The sequence below is a fragment of the Pseudorasbora parva genome, chromosome 9 (assembly GCF_024679245.1).
Source record: "Pseudorasbora parva isolate DD20220531a chromosome 9, ASM2467924v1, whole genome shotgun sequence".
NCBI lineage: Eukaryota > Metazoa > Chordata > Actinopteri > Cypriniformes > Gobionidae > Pseudorasbora > Pseudorasbora parva.
In genome coordinates, this window is record NC_090180.1 from 39843559 (window position 1) to 39863021 (window position 19463).

At 35.3% G+C, this 19463-nt stretch overlaps 2 protein-coding genes across 4 annotated transcripts in view; one reads left to right on the forward strand and one right to left on the reverse strand.

The window, feature by feature from the left end:
- lig1 (ligase I, DNA, ATP-dependent) overlaps nucleotides 1-9851 on the reverse strand; it is a 28154-nt gene extending 18303 nt beyond the window's left edge. The window contains exons 1-15 of the mRNA XM_067452618.1: nucleotides 9686-9851; nucleotides 9387-9449; nucleotides 8961-9132; nucleotides 7921-8101; nucleotides 7355-7504; nucleotides 6966-7268; nucleotides 6709-6814; nucleotides 6502-6597; nucleotides 4467-4523; nucleotides 4275-4333; nucleotides 3916-4029; nucleotides 2997-3163; nucleotides 2241-2317; nucleotides 1902-1993; nucleotides 1596-1683 (exon numbers count right to left, since the gene is read on the reverse strand). Of these exons, the coding sequence (XP_067308719.1) occupies nucleotides 1596-1683; nucleotides 1902-1993; nucleotides 2241-2317; nucleotides 2997-3163; nucleotides 3916-4029; nucleotides 4275-4333; nucleotides 4467-4523; nucleotides 6502-6597; nucleotides 6709-6814; nucleotides 6966-7268; nucleotides 7355-7504; nucleotides 7921-8101; nucleotides 8961-9132; nucleotides 9387-9449; nucleotides 9686-9702 (1742 nt within the window). The 5' untranslated portion in view covers nucleotides 9703-9851. The remainder of the gene's footprint in view (nucleotides 1-1595; nucleotides 1684-1901; nucleotides 1994-2240; nucleotides 2318-2996; nucleotides 3164-3915; nucleotides 4030-4274; nucleotides 4334-4466; nucleotides 4524-6501; nucleotides 6598-6708; nucleotides 6815-6965; nucleotides 7269-7354; nucleotides 7505-7920; nucleotides 8102-8960; nucleotides 9133-9386; nucleotides 9450-9685) is intronic.
- On the forward strand, nucleotides 9488-18638 carry zgc:152670 (uncharacterized protein LOC557059 homolog). 3 transcript variants are annotated; one of them, XM_067452620.1, is made up of 15 exons: nucleotides 9488-9503; nucleotides 12573-12824; nucleotides 13099-13195; nucleotides 13579-13730; nucleotides 13861-13980; nucleotides 14075-14296; nucleotides 14387-14532; nucleotides 14639-14815; nucleotides 15051-15103; nucleotides 15266-15362; nucleotides 15742-15792; nucleotides 16546-16584; nucleotides 16721-16789; nucleotides 16968-17064; nucleotides 17203-18638. In XM_067452620.1, the coding sequence occupies exons 2-15, from the start codon at nucleotides 12719-12721 to the stop codon at nucleotides 17271-17273; spliced, it is 1497 nt and encodes a 498-aa protein (XP_067308721.1). In that variant the 5' UTR covers nucleotides 9488-9503; nucleotides 12573-12718; the 3' UTR covers nucleotides 17274-18638. The 3 variants fall into 3 exon arrangements, with proteins under 3 accessions (XP_067308721.1, XP_067308720.1, XP_067308722.1); XM_067452619.1 differs by lacking the exon at nucleotides 9488-9503 and having other exon boundaries at nucleotides 11690-12824; XM_067452621.1 differs by lacking the exons at nucleotides 9488-9503; nucleotides 16546-16584 and having other exon boundaries at nucleotides 11690-12824.
- Nucleotides 18639-19463: the final 825 nt, after the last annotated feature.

Here is a 19463-nt window from a genome sequence, read left to right on the forward strand (position 1 = left end):
TTTCTCCACGCTTGAGGACGTCACCGCTTTGCGCGCTTGTCATTCTTTAGCTCCGCCCACACGATACGCCTCCAGGCGCTCGGTTTTTTCCGGAAAGACTTGGTACAGCCCATATTTCTTTTATAAATATGATAAAACTAAAGACTTTTCGGAGATATGAAGGATGCAATACTACTCTATAGGTACTCAATTTGACGATATTTGCATCATAGGAGGAACGATTGCCCAAAGGCTAAAGACTACAGCCAGCAGAGGGAGCCATTTCCGCATGTTTTGAATCTGCGCATGGGGGATGGGAGATTACACTTAGCTCAGGGAGAGCTCAGCTACAGGCACTCATTTAAACGGAGCTATGGTGAGCAATGTAAGTCTTCTAACTTCTCAAATTAATTTCTATGAAAGTTAAGCTTGCAAAGGCATGAACTGAAACGCGTGCCAGACTGAACTCGCGTTGTGACTGTGTTGAATGCTGTGAGCGTAGTCGTGATTACCTCAGCTCTCATCACGAGACCTCATCAGCTCATTTTTTTCACTCGTGCAGTTAGTGCTCAGTGCTGTGATACTCGCGCGGTGACTCACTCATTATATTGAACAGACACGTTCAATTTTTTAATTGTAGTGTCTTCTCTAACTAAGTCACTGTAATCAAGTTGGTGGCTTTGGAAATGGCCTCATAGGGCAGCGAAGCATTCTGGGAATTGTAGTCTTTCATCCCCATGAGACAAAAATACATTTGTCTTTTCTCAGTCTAGAAGGCACCCAATTAAAAAATAATTTCACATTTCTACTACATTGAGGACCCAGTTTAAATACAGTTTAAATACAATACAATAAATACAATAAGTAAAGTTTAAGTGAAGCACTTTGTTTTCTGAAACTTAAAGCAAGCATTTGTCTCAAGTTCATCTTGCTATCACAAGTAATCTCGCCCTCACTCGCTGTACGCACTTACACCCACACTCGTGAACGCAGTGATCACTGTCTTTCCTCATTCCACTGGTGTTTGGATTTTATGTAATTCTCTTGTGCTGGTGATATCATGATAACTCAGTTTCATTCATTAATTTTATCAAAAGTAACTCCATTTTGTAAGATAATTTTCATCCAAGTAATTCCAAACATCGCGAGGCAGGCGATGACATTGTGATCAAATTGACCCGCTCCACAGCGCAACCCAGTGGATTTAGTTATAACTGCGAGATTTAGAGGGATTTCTCATAGATCCACTGCATTTACAGCCAGCAAATCAACTCAGTAAAATTCAAACAGTATTTTTAGATTTTGAATATTAATTAAACATAGAATATTTGACTATACGAATAATCGGGCACACCCCTAATTTCAAGACATCCTTTGGTTATGTTTTACTTAAGTCCAGATAATACAAAAAGTAATGAAAAATTATTTTTTGATGATCATTTTTCACTCTTGCCTGTTTTACATATTTAAGTATTAATAAAAAGTATAAAAATGTATAAACAATACATATTTAATTTTTTATGGTGGCAAAGCTAAATTATATATATTTTTTGCTGAACAGAAGCATTTATTTATTTTAAATAAATATTAGATATTTATGTAGGTAATCCCCTCACCAGTATGTCTGTTTAAGGATCAGCGCTTTCTCCTCCAGCCACACTCTTTTGTTTTCTGTACTCATTCCTTTCCCTGCATCCAGCACACCTGGTGGTAAAACCAACACAAGAAAAACATATTAGTAACATTTCAGCACTGCTAAACCAAATGGACACCTAATTAATATTAACATGTTTAAGTGTTATTCATTTTTTATTCATCACTGCTGAAAGTAATCTAATTGCAAATGCCGAATGCCTGGAGGTTCTATCAATGTTATGATTATGATGTGTGTTAATGCCAGTTTCATTAGGATCATTTTAAACCTTGGCCTGGGGGCGTAAGACACACAGCCTGATTGAGAGCGGCGAGAACACTCTGTTCAGCCAATCCGATCCGCAGCTTCCCTGCCAATGACCTGTCAATCACACAAGCAACCAATCAAACTAATATATTTAATTTCAGCATTAATATTCATATAAATCTGTCACCATACAGCAGCAGAACCAAAGCCTGCGGCACATCATTTAGAATTAGGAAAAATCAACTGTCATAAATAAATTACATTCATTATTGTGTAATTTTTCAGAATGTACTCAACATTTCTGCATGGTTAGTCAGATGAGAAATGTAAAAAGTTATAAGTGAAAGGTGAATTGACGTACCGCACAATGTATCGGGCCTCAGAAAACCGGCAGGCCACAAACAAGCCTTTAATAATGTCAATCTTCTTATTCATTGCCTGACAAAGAGAGGAAGTTGATTTTTATTGAAAACAAAAGATGAACAGATACACAGACTATCACTCAAATGTTTGTGGTCAATCTGTTTTTTTTTTTTAAAGAAATTAATATTTATTTTTTGATCAATTGATCAAAGTGACAGCAAGATTTCTATTTCAAATTAATGCTTTTAAACTTTCAATTCATCAAAGAATCAAGAATAGAATGTAGCATGATTTCCACAAAAATATTAAGCCACACAACTGTTTTCAACATTTATAATATTAAGAAATGTTTCTTGAAACCAAATCCGCATATTAGAATGAAGGATAATGTAACACTGAAGACTGGACTAATGATGCTGAAAATGCATCACAGGATTAAATTGCACTTTAAAATATATATTAGATAGAAAACCGTAATTTTTAATTGTATTAATATTACTATTTGTACTGTATTTTTGTCAAACAGTTCTGGTGTAAAAAAATCTTTTTAACAATATATGGATGGATCCCTGTAGTGCAACTAAAGCATAATGCTAGCAACACCACGGTTGTGGATACAATTCCCAGGTAATACATGCACTCAAATATATGTAATATATTATATATGTGTGTGTGTATATATATATATATATATATATCTTGATTACATTTTAAGTAACAAGGTGTACGTCACGTTATTCTCGTCTGTACTCACAGAGTTTCCACTCATGTTAGCAATCTCTTTCAGTTTGTTAAAAACCCCCTTTGCTGTCAGATTGGCCGGTGCAAACATCATTCTCTGGTTGCTGCGGGAACTCTCAGCTACCAACCCCAGGTCACCTTTTTCCTGAGCCTCAGCCTTGATTTTGTCCAACTGTCGCCCTGGCAACAGAAGTCAACAGAAGAGGGGTCAAGCAAAGGGAATGTTGAATGACATTAGGCAGGGTTCCAATACATTTTCCATAGCCAATATCCATCCTTTTTCAGACTCGAATTTCAAAACCTGTTGATTTTTCAGACCATATTTAGCATAAATGGTTCATACAGCATCGCTTTCAACAATGTAGTACAGTCATCTGTAAATATTTCTTTTCAGTTTTTTTTACATTGATAAAGTGATATTATGCTCTTCCATGATGAGAAGAAACCTAAAACATTTTATAACCTGCATATATTCAACTCTGACATGAGTTTGATACTGTAATCGTGCTTTGACGTTGCATGATCACCAAACAGCAAAGTACAGTCTGATTGAGATGATCGTTTGCTCCTTTATCTGTTGCTGGTTTAAGTGGCATATGCATATTCCTTTAGTGAAGTTCAAGAGAATCACTTCAAAAAGTGAACCATTATATTAATTAATTATATAATATAGAACCCAGTCCTATTTAACAACCACTAAATGATCACTAAAATTCTGCCATAAAAACACACTACATGTATAGCTTTTTAAAATTATTTTTTTATAGAAATTCTTATTCTTAATTTTATATGTTATAAAAATGAATGGGACAACAGTCTGGAAACAAATATTTCTCCATACTTATCCTGACCTGAAAATTACCTAAATTAAACTCTATACTTATCCAAAGAGTGTAGGAACCCATGATTTGGGAACACACAAATATATTTACCAGTTGCTTGGGCGACAGCTTTCATCAGGACAGTCTCCCCGACGCCCAGCTCCAGACCCTGATACGCAGGGCCGAGCTGGTTCAGACACAGGTATACACAACATAACAGGTCATCTAAACAAACAACAGAGTATTGAACAGATGAAAAACAGTGAAGCTTAGACATTTCAAATGTATACTATATTTCTGCGCTTCGTTTGCACAAAATAAAGTATTTTTATTCAATGTCTTCTCCCTAACAGAGGCATCTTCTTAGACAAAAAGAAGAAAAAAACAACAATACATGTCCTGCATAAATAATTAATGAACCCCCTATTAAAACCTATTAAAACCCCCATGAATAAATAACATGCACTCACCTGGAGAGAGAAGAATAACAGAGCGCAAAAAGTTGGAAAGAGTTTCAATGTTTTTCAGCCTAAAAAAAGTAAAAAAATATTTGAATTTGAATTGAGTCTGCAGATTCGGCACACACCTATTTTCAAACTGAAATAGATGCAAGAGAAAAACACACACATACAGTATTTACAGAATAACTATACACTTCATACCTTCCCGAATCCTCTTCAATCTTTTCAAAGGTCCGAGCGACAGCCAAATATGGCACTCTAAGAAAGGGATAAAGAATTAACAACACTGAATTTCCACAGAAAAAAAAAAAGTGTCAAACTTTATTGTCTCAGAAAAAGTTAGCATCACTCTGGTTCCCTTAAAGCTACACTATTTAACTTTTCCGTCCGCAAGAGGACCCACACTATTCTAAACAAAGGCGTAGTTTGATGATGCCAAGTTTGAGCTCAGAATCTTGGGACATGTTTTTCTTCACCTCACAGCCGGTGGAAAAGCTGGACCGATTGTTGAGCAACACACGAGCAGCAGAAGTTTTATTATGAAGGGCCACAGTTGCAGGCGCCATTTCCACTTTTCCAGTCATGAGTATGAGGTAACGCAGCTCTGTTTATCATATTAGATACATTTAAGTTGTTTAAAACGATGTTATTACATTACTCTGTGTTCGCTCAGCGGCTGCTGTGACACTTGTTGCACCTTGCTAAGAGTAAAGCGTTTCTGCCAAATAAAAACCGAGGGTGACGTAGATAAGACGCAATTGACAGGTGACACCTTCAGACGTCCCGGCTCCTTGGTTAAAATAGCAATTTTCTCACAATTTCCTAATAGTTGGAAACATTTGGGATATTGTAAGAACTTAACTGAACAAAATATATAACACTGGCCTAGTTTTGAGATATTTTTTACTGCAAAAAGACTACATAGTTCACCTTTAACTGAGCCAATAGGATTTTCCCATTATCTTTTGTATTATTGCAGAAAATAAGGCTGCATGAACTGCAAGTTTATGATTCTTACATGTTTTGCTCATCAAAATAATCATCACAAATGAACAACTTAGAATGAATTTAAAGCTTAAATACAATCTGCTTAAGTAAAAAAAAAAAAAACTAAAGTTAGTTAGGCCCTGTCCTAAAAGCCACTTTGTGCTAGGTCTTGTGGACTTGCGTTGTGGACTTGCGACAGTGTTGTGAGCCCAATCGTGAGATTGTTGAGTGTCCCATTTGTTATTTTAGGTTTTGCAAGCATGCTTGAGAGTAGGGATGAGCGAATTTATTAATTTAATTTCAACTGAATCAATAGGCAGCACAGCACCTAATAGCCCTATTATAAACAGATTTCCTCAAATAAAAGTCCCACATAAGTCGTTAAGATATTGTTGCTCGTTACCACGGAAACCCCTTGCTTGTCCGGTTTGAACCCCCTTCACATGAAGGGCGTCAACATCAAAAGAAAATCTTGACATGTACTGACAACTATACATCATTTAAATGTGTTCTCTTCATTCAAGTGTCAATTAACTTTAATTCTTCTTTCACCCTTAAACCAAATCTAAAATTTCATACCCTATTTTCCCTCATAACCAATAGTATAACAAGCCTATAACCATGCATAATTGTTATACTAGTTTGCTCCGCACTAGACTTATACCCAACGGTTAAAGCGGCATTACATCACGAAAGTGCAGACTCCTAAGAAGACCACAAATGTTTAGGGTGCCATTTGGTACAGGGAATTAGGCTATAAATGAATGACACCGTGCTCACATGACTTCAATGCCACCATCCCATTTTCCCAGAGTCTACTTAAACTCTACAAGTCGGAAAGATTGAGATTTTGCACAAGTATAAACAGTTAGTCAAGTATAAACAGTTAGTCAATGAGTTTTCCGGTTAAGCTTGAGGTTTAATGTCCCCAACATCCCCTGTAGTCACATTTTAAGACACAAGAAATCAGCTGCGAGGCGAAGTGGAAGTGTCATACACCATTCTGCATTTTGGCGTTCACTAATATTATGTCTCAGAATTGTCAAAACACCTCTCAAAATGCTTGCTAAACAACACGATCCAAAAAAAATTATGACGGACGAAAGTCTGGGAGGCAGTCGGTAAACGTGATCGATACAAAGTGAGGTCGTTATTTTATTTTTTTATGTCCAAAAACCTTGTGCAATAATTTCGCTGTGCAATGTCTTTAACTCATTCCTGCATTACTCTGTTAAAAGGCAGACGTTACTTTTGGCCCCTGCTCCAGCAGGCGTGGTCAATGGGATGGTACTGTGCTCTGGAGGGATCATACTGGCTCTGGACTGCAGACTCCACCCCTTTTTCACTGTCAAAAAAATAAAGCTCATTCAAATGGTGTCCTTCTAAAACAAGCAATTATAATTTTCAAGTAAAATATCCCAAGCCGTTTTAAAATGTGAATATTTTTGTATTTTACCTTTTCTTCTCTTTCTGTTCAGCGACATCAGGGATTTCTCCATCCTTCTTTTTCTCTCCCACATTTCGCTCATCTTTTTCCAGTTTTACAGCTGCCTTCTTGGGTGCTACAAGAGATTGAAAGTTAAATAAATCATTCAACTAAAAATGAAAATGTTCACCATTTACTTACCCTTAAAATCATACGGGTTTAGGTGAAGTATCATTTTCATTGAAATACAGAAGAAAAAAAGAGAAAGAATAGGAAAAAAGGCTTACCGAAAAAGCTGCTGATGGGTTTCTTTTTGGCTGATCCCCTCTCGTCTTCAGTCTCTTTCTCTTTTTTCACCACTCGTTTAGGACTGCTATCTTCCTTCTCTTTGTTGTGTTTTAATTTTTCTTTCTTTTCTTTCTTTCCATTCTCTCCATTTATCTTTTTCTCCTGCTTATCTTTTTCATCATTCTCTTTAATCTCATTGTTTGCACTGTCCACAACTTCACTTGGTTTTGCTTCATCTTTCTGTTCCTCCACTATATTCTTTCCATCTGCACTCTTCTCTTCCACCTCCATCATCTCATTCTCTAAGTTGAAGAAAGAAAGATACATTTTTTTGAGTGTACTAAGACCATTGAAAGGATATACTCGTGCAGAGATCAGCTAATCTCACCTGTCTGCTCAGGTGAGTCCTCCACCCGTGCCCTCTTACGCTCCTGGCTTTCATCTACCTCCTTCTCCTCCTCCTCCTCCTCCTCCTCCTCTTTCGTCCCCTCTCCATCGCTTCTGCTATCCAGTTTCCTCTTGGGGAACTGCTTGCGGGCTAGAGACAGGGAGAAGAACTTTAACTTTATAAAGCCTACTGTATCATATTTGATACATACATTTCTACGGCCTGAAAATTATCAAAACAATAAAAACTTTGCTAATACTGCAAGACTGGATAAACTAGCAAATGCCAGCATGTCTAATTGAAGAACAAGGAGAAAACAAAGGAAATTAACATCTGAATGGTCTCTCACGCACCATTCAAGACAAGTCTCACCTCTACATCTACACATAATCTACATCTTTCTCTATTGACCCCCCTCTCCCCCAACTCCTACTCTCTATCATGCTGAGATAACATAAAATACTTTTTTTAAATCAAGTAAAAATGAGGTTATTTAAAAAAAAATAAAAAAAAGGATAATCAAGAAATCATATCATATTGATAATTTTACAAAGACTAAAACGGACCGGTCCTGCGTTTGGGAATGCCTGAGGGTGATGTTGATGTTGGAGTTGCTGGAGTTCCTGGAGTGCCTGAAGAAGCAGGGGTTACCACAGCAATGGAGGCGCTCGAAGTGACCGGAGTTGTTGGGGCTATGGGAGTTTTTGGAGATACAGGAATGGAGGCAGCCTTGGTGACATCAGGAATCTTGAGTGTTTGGAGCAGAAACAGAAACGTTAACAACAATTCATAGTTTTCAGTCACGTGACTGGAGGGCAAAACAGCCATAGAACCGCAGCACAAGCCTGTCAATTTTTAAAAAATATGTTAACAAGATGTAAGCTTTGGGCACTTGTGAGCCATATACAGAGCCTGCTGCAGTATTTAAATCCCTAAAAACAGAAGAATGTTTTTAAACTCTTAACGTGAAAAACTATTTTGGACCAAAAAAGATTAATTTAAACAAAGTTTAATGCAAATCAAGGATTTGTTGATCTGGGTTTTATTTTAAATCGAGTTGTGTTGCACTACTGTAAACAGTTTAACTACGTAGGAAGACCATTAGAATGAGATGTCTGATCATGCAGCATAGGCAGAGAGTGAACTAACGACAGGCTAAAGAATCCTTATTAGTGAAATCTATCCTTAAAATGCCTTAATGTACTAAAACAATGATATTAAAAGATCGATTTCAATTTACACTATTTTGATGATGCATACTACATACAGTTGAGCGTACATATGAACGTTACTCATTTTTTTAATAATGGTTTTTGATGGAAAGACACTTAATAAACCATGTGTTGCATTAATATTTTGTGCTCATTTGCTTGCCTGTTCAAAGTACACATAACCAATAAGGTGTACATTGAATTGGTCTTTTAATATCACTGTTTTACTAGATTTGAACTTAATGCCACACAAAAAAATGACTGGAGTGACTGAAAATGACTTCATGGAGAAAAGCCTTGTTTTGCCCTCCAGGTAAGTGTTCCTATAATGCTGTGACATCACATGAAAACTGAGATGTTCTCATGGTTGATGGTCATGAGTAATCAATTCTTACCTTCTCTGGCTTTACTGTTTGAACTTCACTCTGTTTTGGCATCTGCTCTTTAACCATCGGCTGATCTTCATCTTCACTGTCTATGATTGCTCGACTGCGTTTATGAACCTTCTTTACTGGCGAATCAAATTCCTGCACGCCATTCTGAATTTTGAGGGGGCTTTTTATAGGTCTGAGCAGCAAGAGAAGAAAAAAACATTCCACATTATGATGCACCATTGTAACATTATCTAGTTGCTTTCATATTCTTTTTGGACTTCAATGTTTCCAAAGAGAAGACATTCAGAATCAACACAAATACAGTGTAAAGTTTTTTTGGCTCTGAAAACAACTGTTGGCTGCATTTTGAAATTTCTGCATTAGGTTAAATTAAAAAAAAACTAAACTTAATTTAGCATAATGTTTTATTTGGAAAATGTGACTTACTCAGCCTTTACTTTGACCTGTCCATCACTCTTCTCCTTGCCTTTCATTGGCTGAAAGAATGACCTGTGGGCGGGAAACAAGGATATCACGTATGGAAGACAAATGAGATCACTCAAGGTAATACTGGAAAGTAAAATTTCATGTAACAATGCATTTCATGCATTTAAATAAATAAAGCTTAAAGGAAAACCCTTAATGTCACAGTTAGAGTAAGCAGAAATCAGACTTGCTTCAGAATCAGACATTCCAGTTTATCATCAAAACGGATGAAAAGCACAAAAAGAGCACGACACACTCACGCTATGCTTCGCTGCATTGTTGAGGGCTTGCACTGCTGATACTGCGTAAATCCGGAATATATTTTAATATATATTCACGTTATTAAAATTTCTGAAGCATAGATGTTTTCTTCCGCGCGCTTAACTCCGAATGATTCGGCGCCAAAGTGACGTCGTTCCCGCGGACAACAGAAACAACCGAGTTTATTTAGTTGAAAAGCATTTTACTGCCACCTGTTGGATTGGAGGTATTGGATGCCACCGTGTATTGTGCTCAAAATAATAGTGTTTTCTCAAATTAGTTATCCATACGCATATTGTCACTGAAATAATCTATATGTAATTAATGTCTATATGTAATCTACATGCTACAAGTCCATTTCCCAGCTTTCCTTTTCTTGACGTTCTTACACATCCACATCAGTAACCTCCTAATCAACTAACTAGAAATGTGCTCCTGTTAATAATTATGCTATAGTATATGTGTAGGCCTATGTATGTATGTATGTATGTATGTAGTATATTTACTTGTGAATTAATGCTATTGTTTGTGAATTAAGCCTACATTTACATTTAGTAGCACTTTTATCCAACTTGCGTTCAACATTGTATCAATGCTTTCCCGGAATCAAACCCATGACATTCACATTGCTAGTGCCCTAGTGCCAGTGCCATAGCCTGACAAGCCAGACCCACATCAAGACGACACTTGCGGGCAGATTAAATTTGCTGCCGCTAGGGTGCGTCTAGATTTCTGTGCTACCAGTGCCACGCTCTGCTCTACTTATTTATTATAATTAATTCACACGTGTATTTGAAATACGTATATATTCAGAAAATTAAGCTTTTTTCCGAAATTTCTGATAAGAAGAAGTGTTTGAGTAATGATGAAAGACTTAGCTGAATAGTTGTGATATGATGACCCGTCTGAAAGCTGAATTAAATGCAGCGATAGGCTACTGATTAATTTTCTTGATACTGATTATAGGCTATCTATATAATCGGCTATATTGATAATCTTTTATTTATTTTCAGAGTAGTGCTGGAATCAGATATCAGATTTTTCATGTTTTTGTTGAGTTACATTTAGAATTATTGTGGTATGAGATATGATCCCTCTCTTTTCTGAACTTGATTTTAGATGAACTCCACAGAGAGAAAACAAAATATGTGCGTCATGAAACGTTTTACACACACGACATAAAATAATACAGTGTGTGTGTGTGTGTGTGTGTGTGTACTAATTTGGATCCAAGTTATGCAATAAAAAATATTTTTTCAGGACAAACTTAACATTTAGGAATTTTGTTCTTTAATAAATAAATACTGAATCATAATGAGCACAATAACACAGTATATGCTGATGTAATAATAATTGTGTACTTTTAGTTTCTACTTTAGTCACATGCATTTAGATGTGATGCATGGTTGGCAATGCAGCTTTTTTGTGAAAATATTTTAGTTGACAACTTAACATCACAAATCATCATATGATATGGGTATTTGGTTGCAAAACCTATTCCCGCTTTAAAAGAACTGGAAGGACTAGTTCCTTCTTTTCGGAAAGTAACAACACAGCAAACACAATGTATACAGATATCATATGTAAATCACATTTATTTGTATAGTGGTTTTCACTGTAGTGCATATTGTTTTAAAGCATGCAGCTTTACAGAACATGTGTGTGTTTCTACATTACAATTAAGAGTGATCTGTTATGAGTGATCTGTCCTTACGGCAGAAATATACAGTTTGGGATAGTTTCAATCCCCCGGAGAAAAAAAATGGGTAAAAATGATCCCACAACTTAAATTTTTCTTTTAGATGAATACAATCTGAGTTATATTAAAACATGTCATGTCTAATCCAAGCATTATAATGGCTGTGAATGGCAGCCCAAAATATGAAGCTAAAAAATTGCTCTACAATTTCTGCGTAAGTTGAATACATAAGGCGGTCCGCCAGAAGCTAGATATTTTAATATTTAAAATATTAAATATAGATATTTTTTGAGCTTATATTTTTATCTCTTTAAAGGGGTGGATGCATGCGATTTCACTTTTTTATCTTTAGTTAGTGTGTGTAATGTTGCTGCTTGAGCATAAACAGTATCTGCAAAGTTACAGCGCTAAAAGTTCAATGCAAACAGAGATATTGTCTTTTAAGTTACGGCAGTTTATTGCCTACGAAAACGGCCGGTTTGGACTACAATGAGCTTCTTCCTAGGTTGGTGACATCATAAACCCTTGCTAGTCTCCGCAGATGTGACTTCTGCCCGTAATGGTAAGGGACGTGGTGTTTCCAGCAACCTGTGCTTGGCACTTCAGCCAATAAAAATACATGAGTCTACATTTGGCCATCTAACCAATCTAAGACCATTGTGTTTTTCGGAGGGATGGGCTTAGAAGCAGGAAGCAAACGCACGTTCAAAGACAGCGGTGTGGAATAAAGGTAAAATATTTTTAAAAAATACGGAGTAAAAAAAAAAAAGAAGCATTAAGATATATTATACTGCGCCCCATGAACACAACCAAGCCTAGAAAAAAAAAATGAACCACCCCTTTAAGATAAAATGATATAAATCACGCAGTTAGCTAGCGTCATGTATTTACTTAACTAACAGAAAAGTTAAATGTATAAGTAAAACTTCTATATGCCAATTGTGTATGCTGTGTTAAATGTTTTAAAACCATGTCTCATAATTAAAAGGACACATTAACGTTTCTTATTAGGGGAAAATATAGGATGCAATTTCACTTCTATCATGATAATGCCCTTTGTTCCATTTTATACCTTGTTGTGAAGGTGCATAAAGTTTACAAATTACATACATAAAACAAGGTTATTTTTGGAGCGTCACGACTTTCATGTTGTTGTTTCACTTTTGTTTTTTGGTCTTTGATTGCAGTACTGGGAAATTGTCTGGTCACCACAGGCTGGTGATGTAATACAGGTGTGTTTTTAAAAGAATGCACGTGAACTGTCTGTACTTAAGCTCCTCTACTTCACGTCAAGATACACAAGTCTTTTGTGTTTTGAGGGATTGAACGTCTTATGATGAAGGAACTGACAGTATTTATGGTGTTTGCTTGGATTGTCTCTACTACTGGACATGACTTCTTCTCATCTACTACTAGAAATGAATTATTCTCATCAACAGGTACATAATTAATCATAGTTTAATTCAGTTTATCGATTTTTAACCATTATTTTAGTGTTTTTAGTGTATTTAAAAGTTTTTAGTTATTGTTTACATTAATTACCAATTAACTTTTCATTTACAGATGGAAGTATTATATGAATACATGTATTTTATAATAAAATTATATAAAAAATTAAGTGCAGATATATATATATATATATATATATATATATATATATATATATATATATATATATATATTTTTTTTTTTTTTTTTTTTTTTTTTTAATAGATAAAACTGCACAGCTTTTCGAGGAGGAGACAGTTCTTCTGGAAAGCTTCCGTCTGTACATCAATGCTGAAGAAAAGAATGTAGAGAGAATGAAGAGGTGAAAACACGTTAATTTTCCCTATAAACATTGAAATCATTTTTATGAAATATAATATGTCACCCTGGACCACAAAACCAGTCATAAGTTGCACATTACATTGTATGGGTCAAAATTATAGATTTTCTGAATTTTCTGAACATTTTGCACATTTTCAAAAAGTTGTATCTTGGCCAAATATTATCCTTACAAACTACCAAAGGAAAGCTTATTTAAAACATTTTTAAAATACCATTATGACTGGTTTTATGGTCCAGGGTCACATATTTTCAATTTACAGCCATAACCTGAAAGGCAGTTGTGAGTATTTAGCCATCTAGACCAATAAATATGTTATTAAATACATTTATTTAACCTTACAACTATGATGAACTTCAATCCAGTATTCTTCTGGCTCTTCAACTACTCACCTACACTGACCCTGAGAGCCCTGAGAAAACCATGAGAGTACCTGCGGCAGCTTACAAACTCCTGAGACGAGTGAGAAGTGAATGGTTGACTATTATCCAATACACTCAACTCAGTCTTTACGAAAGTGAGAGCTTAAGTCCTTCGAAACATGTCATCATCATTTATTAATACAAATCTGGAGATTGAGGGGGATGGTGATGAAAGCTTTCAAACTATTTTATTAAATGTTGCAGTTGTTTATGGATCTTTTGTAGTATATCAGAAACTGCTGAACGATTCAACGATCCCACAGCCTGAGGACTTGAATGCTGCCGCTTCAGAACTGATCAGGCTGCAGGAGTTCTACAAACTCTACCCACACAACCTCACAAAGGGTGAAAATTGTCTGCACCATGCAAAAATGGTTTCACTTTTTCCCTTTTAAAATAAATTCCAATCTTACTGATGCTTTCATTTCACATTTTACAGAAGCACCTCTAAATGCAGATGAAGCCTACCATATAGGGTTGGTCGCTTATGATGAGCACAAATTCCAGCATGCCTTTCTCTGGTTCCTTTACAGTCGGGAGAGATTGACAGAATACTCAATCGTTGATGAGAAAAAGTTGCTAGATTTACTTAGTTCCTCAGCCTATATTTTTGGTAACCTGCCTGTGGCAATCTACTTCAGCCAGCTGCTTCTAAATCAGGGTGGGTCATGGTGACATGAAGTTTAATACTGGTATTTTTGTGAGGTTGCGGGACTATAAGTAAAATTCTATATAAACATATTTTCCTCAGATCCAACTAATGACGAAGTCAAAGTTAAGCTAAACCTTTATAAACACCTTCGCTTCCAAAAAACTTCAAATCCTGACATTTTCACCCTGAACACAAAGTCAGAAAACTCCTATGAGGCACTGTGCAGAGGAGAGGTTGACGAGAGGGCAAGTGTAGCGTTTACAATTCAATCAGTATTTGACATGAAATTACAAACAGTCATCGAGAAGCTTTGTGTGTTGATTGTAAGTCTATTATATTTTATAAAATCAGACCTCCAAGAGGCAGAGGGCGCTGTCCTGTAGGTACAGCACAGGTGGAGGAAACCCCAGACTGATGTATGCACCAGTGAAAGAGGAAGTGGAGTGGGACGAACCTCGCATCATTAGATATCATGACATTATATCAGACAGAGAGATAGAGTTCCTGAAGAATATCTCAAGACCTCAAGTAAATATCTAAAACACACACACAAACAAGCAAAAAACATTCAACTATCGAATTGTCACTATTAGCTAATATATAGGGCTATAATGGGCAAATGTATGTGGACATTCCATTTAAAATTTGGGGTGGCAACTTATTTCTATAGTGAAGACAAATCTAAATGTAAAATGTAAATTAGTGATATTTTAATGAATTCATATTTATATTTGATGTTCAATATCCCTTGTGTGGCCTATAGCTTTCTAGGTCTAAGACAAGACTGGGCGTCTCAAAAATCCGTACTTCTCAAAGGTGATAATCTTATATTCACCCATAATGAAAATAATCCATTATTGTTATTTTATATTATTCCATAAACTAATTAACCATTTGGTCTCTCGCTTGTTATGGGAAGAAAACTGGAAAGAGTTTACAACATGGTTTCAATTTGTTAACATAATCATTTATTTTCAGTGTTTTTCTAGAAGAGGACCACCCTGTGCTTGCTCGTATCAGTCAGAATATTGCAGACATCACGGGACTCTCCGTGGAATCAGCTGAAGTTCTACATGTACGGTTACAGTAAGAAAAAAATTGCCCATTCGTGCACAGGCAGCATATTTTATTATATGGACAACTCTGTCTCTAGTTTAACAAAGCTTTGCAAAGCCTGTCTTGCATCTAGGTCACACTTTCTTGCACTAAAAGTATATAAATTACTAGATCCATTTCAAACTTCTAGGCAACAATGATTTAGTCTGCTTATTTTGTAATATTTGCCAGTGGCCATAAGCGCTTTGTGGGCTGGTATTAAGCTACAATATAAGCATTTTATATTCAGACTTCAATGGATATCATGGTCTCTTCAATGGATTAACATTGATTTTCCCTGTGAAGTAGTGTTGTTTTACCTGAAATTTTCATTTCAATATGGTGCACTCATATTCCAGGTTCAGAATTATGGGATTGGTGGCAGATTTGAATCACATTATGACGCATCGGTAAGATATCTGTGCTTAAATAAAGCCATTATATATATACATTTGTAGGCTAACACAAAAACACGGTATTTGCCATGCCTAACTCATTTCCTCTGGGGGTTAAATAAGATGTGGTTATCATCACTTGAGGAGACTTGCCCATTGCCCCTCATCTTTTGTTTTTTCCATCACAAGCTTCGATTTAAAAGCAAACATTTTTCTTGATGGTATCAGTACTCAATGTAATGTATTACTGATCCATGTTTAAATCACAAAAAGTGTACCTGTATAGTCTGCATAGTGCACTTGTTAAGTTGAATGCTGTTTCCGGGTCCAAGCCTCTATGTGTTTCAGTTAGGATTACAATTATTAATGTTAATGAATACTGTTTATTTCCAGACACTAATATTTCAATGATTCATAAAAGATGAATCACTGATTCCCTTTTATGAGGCAGCCATCTGGGCATCATTCACTGTTCGTCAAATTGGAGAACTACCAGTTTGTTGGTAATAGTGTTGATAACAATATGTTGTGGTAATTAGTTGTAAAAGTTAATGTTGACTATCTGTGCGTAATCTATGTTGTAAATCAAATCACAGTGTGAAATCTCTCTTCAAGTGTATGTTAAAGTGATGAAGTCCTTACAGAGAGAACCCTTTGCTCAAAAATGATAGGCCTAATTTGCTTTTAGGACTTCAAACTCTTGTGTCAATGAAAGCTTTATTACATGTTGACCAATCAAATAATTGTAAGATATGTTTGATCACACAGGATGTTGAGAATGGAAGGATTGCCACGTTTTTAATTTATGTAAGTCTTGGCCACTGTTTAATGCAAATTGCAATCTAAACATTATAGGCTTACAAGGCTTTAAAAGTTACTTACTTTTCATATTACCTGTTGTGTGCATTCAATATGAACAATAATTCATGTGTTCTTGCTGTAGATGAGTGATGTGGAGAAAGGGGGCGCCACTGTGTTTCCTGAAGTTGGAGTTGCATTGAAGCCAAAAATGGTAAACCCTTTATATATATATATATATATATATATATATATATATATATATATATATATATATATATATATATATATATATATATATATATATATATATATATATATATATATATATATATATATATATATATATATAAAATAATGTAAGTAAAATGAATGCATCCCTCATTTTTAAGGGTTCAGCCGTGTTTTGGTACAACCTCCAAAAGAATGGCAGAGTGGATTGGGATACACTGCATGCTGGATGCCCTGTGTTAATGGGTAACAAATGGTGTAGGTTTATATTTAATTCTTACTGACTTGGATTACTCTTTTATAATATATCTTCTATAATCTATAAATATGTTAATAAGACTTAATGTCATTCAATTTCACATGATATTAAGCTATATTTTTATGATGCCTTTTCAGTGGCTACTAAATGGATCCATGAGTTTGGACAGGAGTTCAGAAGACCCTGTTCTTTGTCAGAAACGGTGTGAAAGACATTTTGGCCATATAGAAATCATATGAAGTGCATTTATACTGTAAAAGTATCTGTACTCTTTCTGTTATATTTATTATGTATCATAAGCTTTTATAATGTGGATATGTAACATAGATACCAGTATATATTGTATACTTTAGACTTTTTGTTACGTTTTAAAAAATTAGCTGCGAGCATTAATCATCTGGTTCAAACATTTTAAGGCTTTCGTCAAAATGAAATATGTTTTATTTAGCCAGCATGTAACCAAAGATCATAGATAGAAACGACCATTTATACCCAATACATGCAATTTAATAGTTTAGGCAGGACCACTTATCCCCAATAGTCACAATAACCATAGAACTTTTACCATAAAACTTTTACGATATGGCTCTGTTTTAAATTCCCTATCCTTTCCATGAGCTCCATGAGAAGCCAAGACAGGAAACAGCTGTTGGCATGCTTCTTTAAAATCATGTGCTGCATGTGCTCACCTATAATACCGTGTTTTAAATTTGAGAGTTTTTGTTTAGAATTTATAGGCTTTTTACATAGGCAATTTATAGAGTTTATTTGGAAAATTATTGACCTAGAGAGTCCAGAGAATTGTACTGCAGTGTTTTATTTAGGTTGAGTAAAAAGTAGGTTTAAAAAAACTAACTAAAAAAACCTAATAATTAACTAATGAACTAACAATGAGCAATATTCATTCATGTTAGCTAATGCTAACTAATGGAATCTTACTGTGTTACCATATTACCCCTTACAGTGATTTATTACTGTCTGGTGACAGCAATGTGTAAAATAACTAATATAATAAAACAAGCATGTGCAATAGAGTAAAATAAAGTTTCAGCTAGATATCAATAGATGTTACCTGAGTTGATTAATAGCAGCCAGCAAGCAAGCTAAGCTGTTGATGAGACGCTAGCCCTCTGCAGTTGTATTTAAAATACATTTTCCTCTTCAGTCTGTGCTGGAATGATGATTTATATGTTTTACAAGTGTTGTATGTAGGGATGAATGTGTTGTGCTGTAAGACTCTCAGGCAGTATGTATGAATTCTGAAGCTGGATATTTTACAATGTCTTATGCTGAGAACAAGGCTGTCAATACACATCAAGTCTCACAGAAACACACACAATATACCAACAAATATAATTCTGCAAGAATTTAAAGACTGTAACTATTTTGAATAAATTAATCTTATTTAAGTAGTCATTGGTCAGGTTCTCTCTTCCTAATCTAGTGGTTTAATATTTATATGACTTATGTCAGTTATGGCAGCTCTATTATGAATTTATATACTGAATTGTACTGAATGCATGTATCATCTTTTTAAAATTATTCTAATGAATGAAACCGCAACATTATTTAATGTAGCAATTTAAAATAAATAAATACAGACATCTTTATTTAACAGTGTTTCAGACAGTTTCTTAAGACTCGTGCATTACATTTTTAGATGTTTTTCTCTTTATCGTAACTGATTCGAATATGCTTCACTCCCAACCTGCCAATGAGAACAAAAAAAGAGATAATGAAACTTCTGCTAAGTGGTCTCAATGGTCTCACATACATTTGTCATCTTTTTCAAAGTTTTTTTGTGTGGTCTACTTTCAACAAACATAGAAATGATGTATACATGTTCAGAGCTATTTTCTCAAATCAGTTATTACATCTCAAATAAGCAATATTTTATTGTTCCAAGATCAGCAGTGATACTATTTCATCTGTCATGTAAGGGTTGTAAGAAAGCTGAGAACAAAAGGAAATGAAATGGACAGATAATGTATTCTGATTTAAAAAAACGAATGAGAAAAATAACAATTAGATGTGACTATACATAATTCCTAAAATATGTTTTTTTGAAGAAATCTTAGTGATAATATGATAATTGAAGATCGTCTGAATTAATACACGCATAGTATGTGGGTGTATTATGTCGGTTGTCATGTTTGACGCATGAAGATAAGGTGATTCAGCATAAAATCTAGTTTAAGAGTGTCATGAAACTGCTCTGAGATTGAGGATCTCAGATGGGTAAACTACAATCGTAATCCAAATCCCGCTGAGGCTAACAGAGAAATCCAAAGGAACAGGCAGAGAATCAAAAGAACCAGGACACCAGAGCGGAATACAGGGCCAGACCCATGTGGTGGAAGGAGTGGAGACTGAGCTAGATTGGGGAGCTAGGACGAAG

Coding starts and splice junctions, on each gene's coding strand:
- zgc:152670 (XM_067452620.1), top strand. CDS start 12,719: ATGATGAAGGAACTGACAGTATTTATGGTGTTTGCTTGGATTGTCTCT. Junction 14,297..14,386: donor CCAGCTGCTTCTAAATCAGG/GTGGGTCATGGT, acceptor TATTTTCCTCAG/ATCCAACTAATGACGAAGTC. Junction 14,816..15,050: donor AGAATATCTCAAGACCTCAA/GTAAATATCTAA, acceptor TGTGGCCTATAG/CTTTCTAGGTCTAAGACAAG.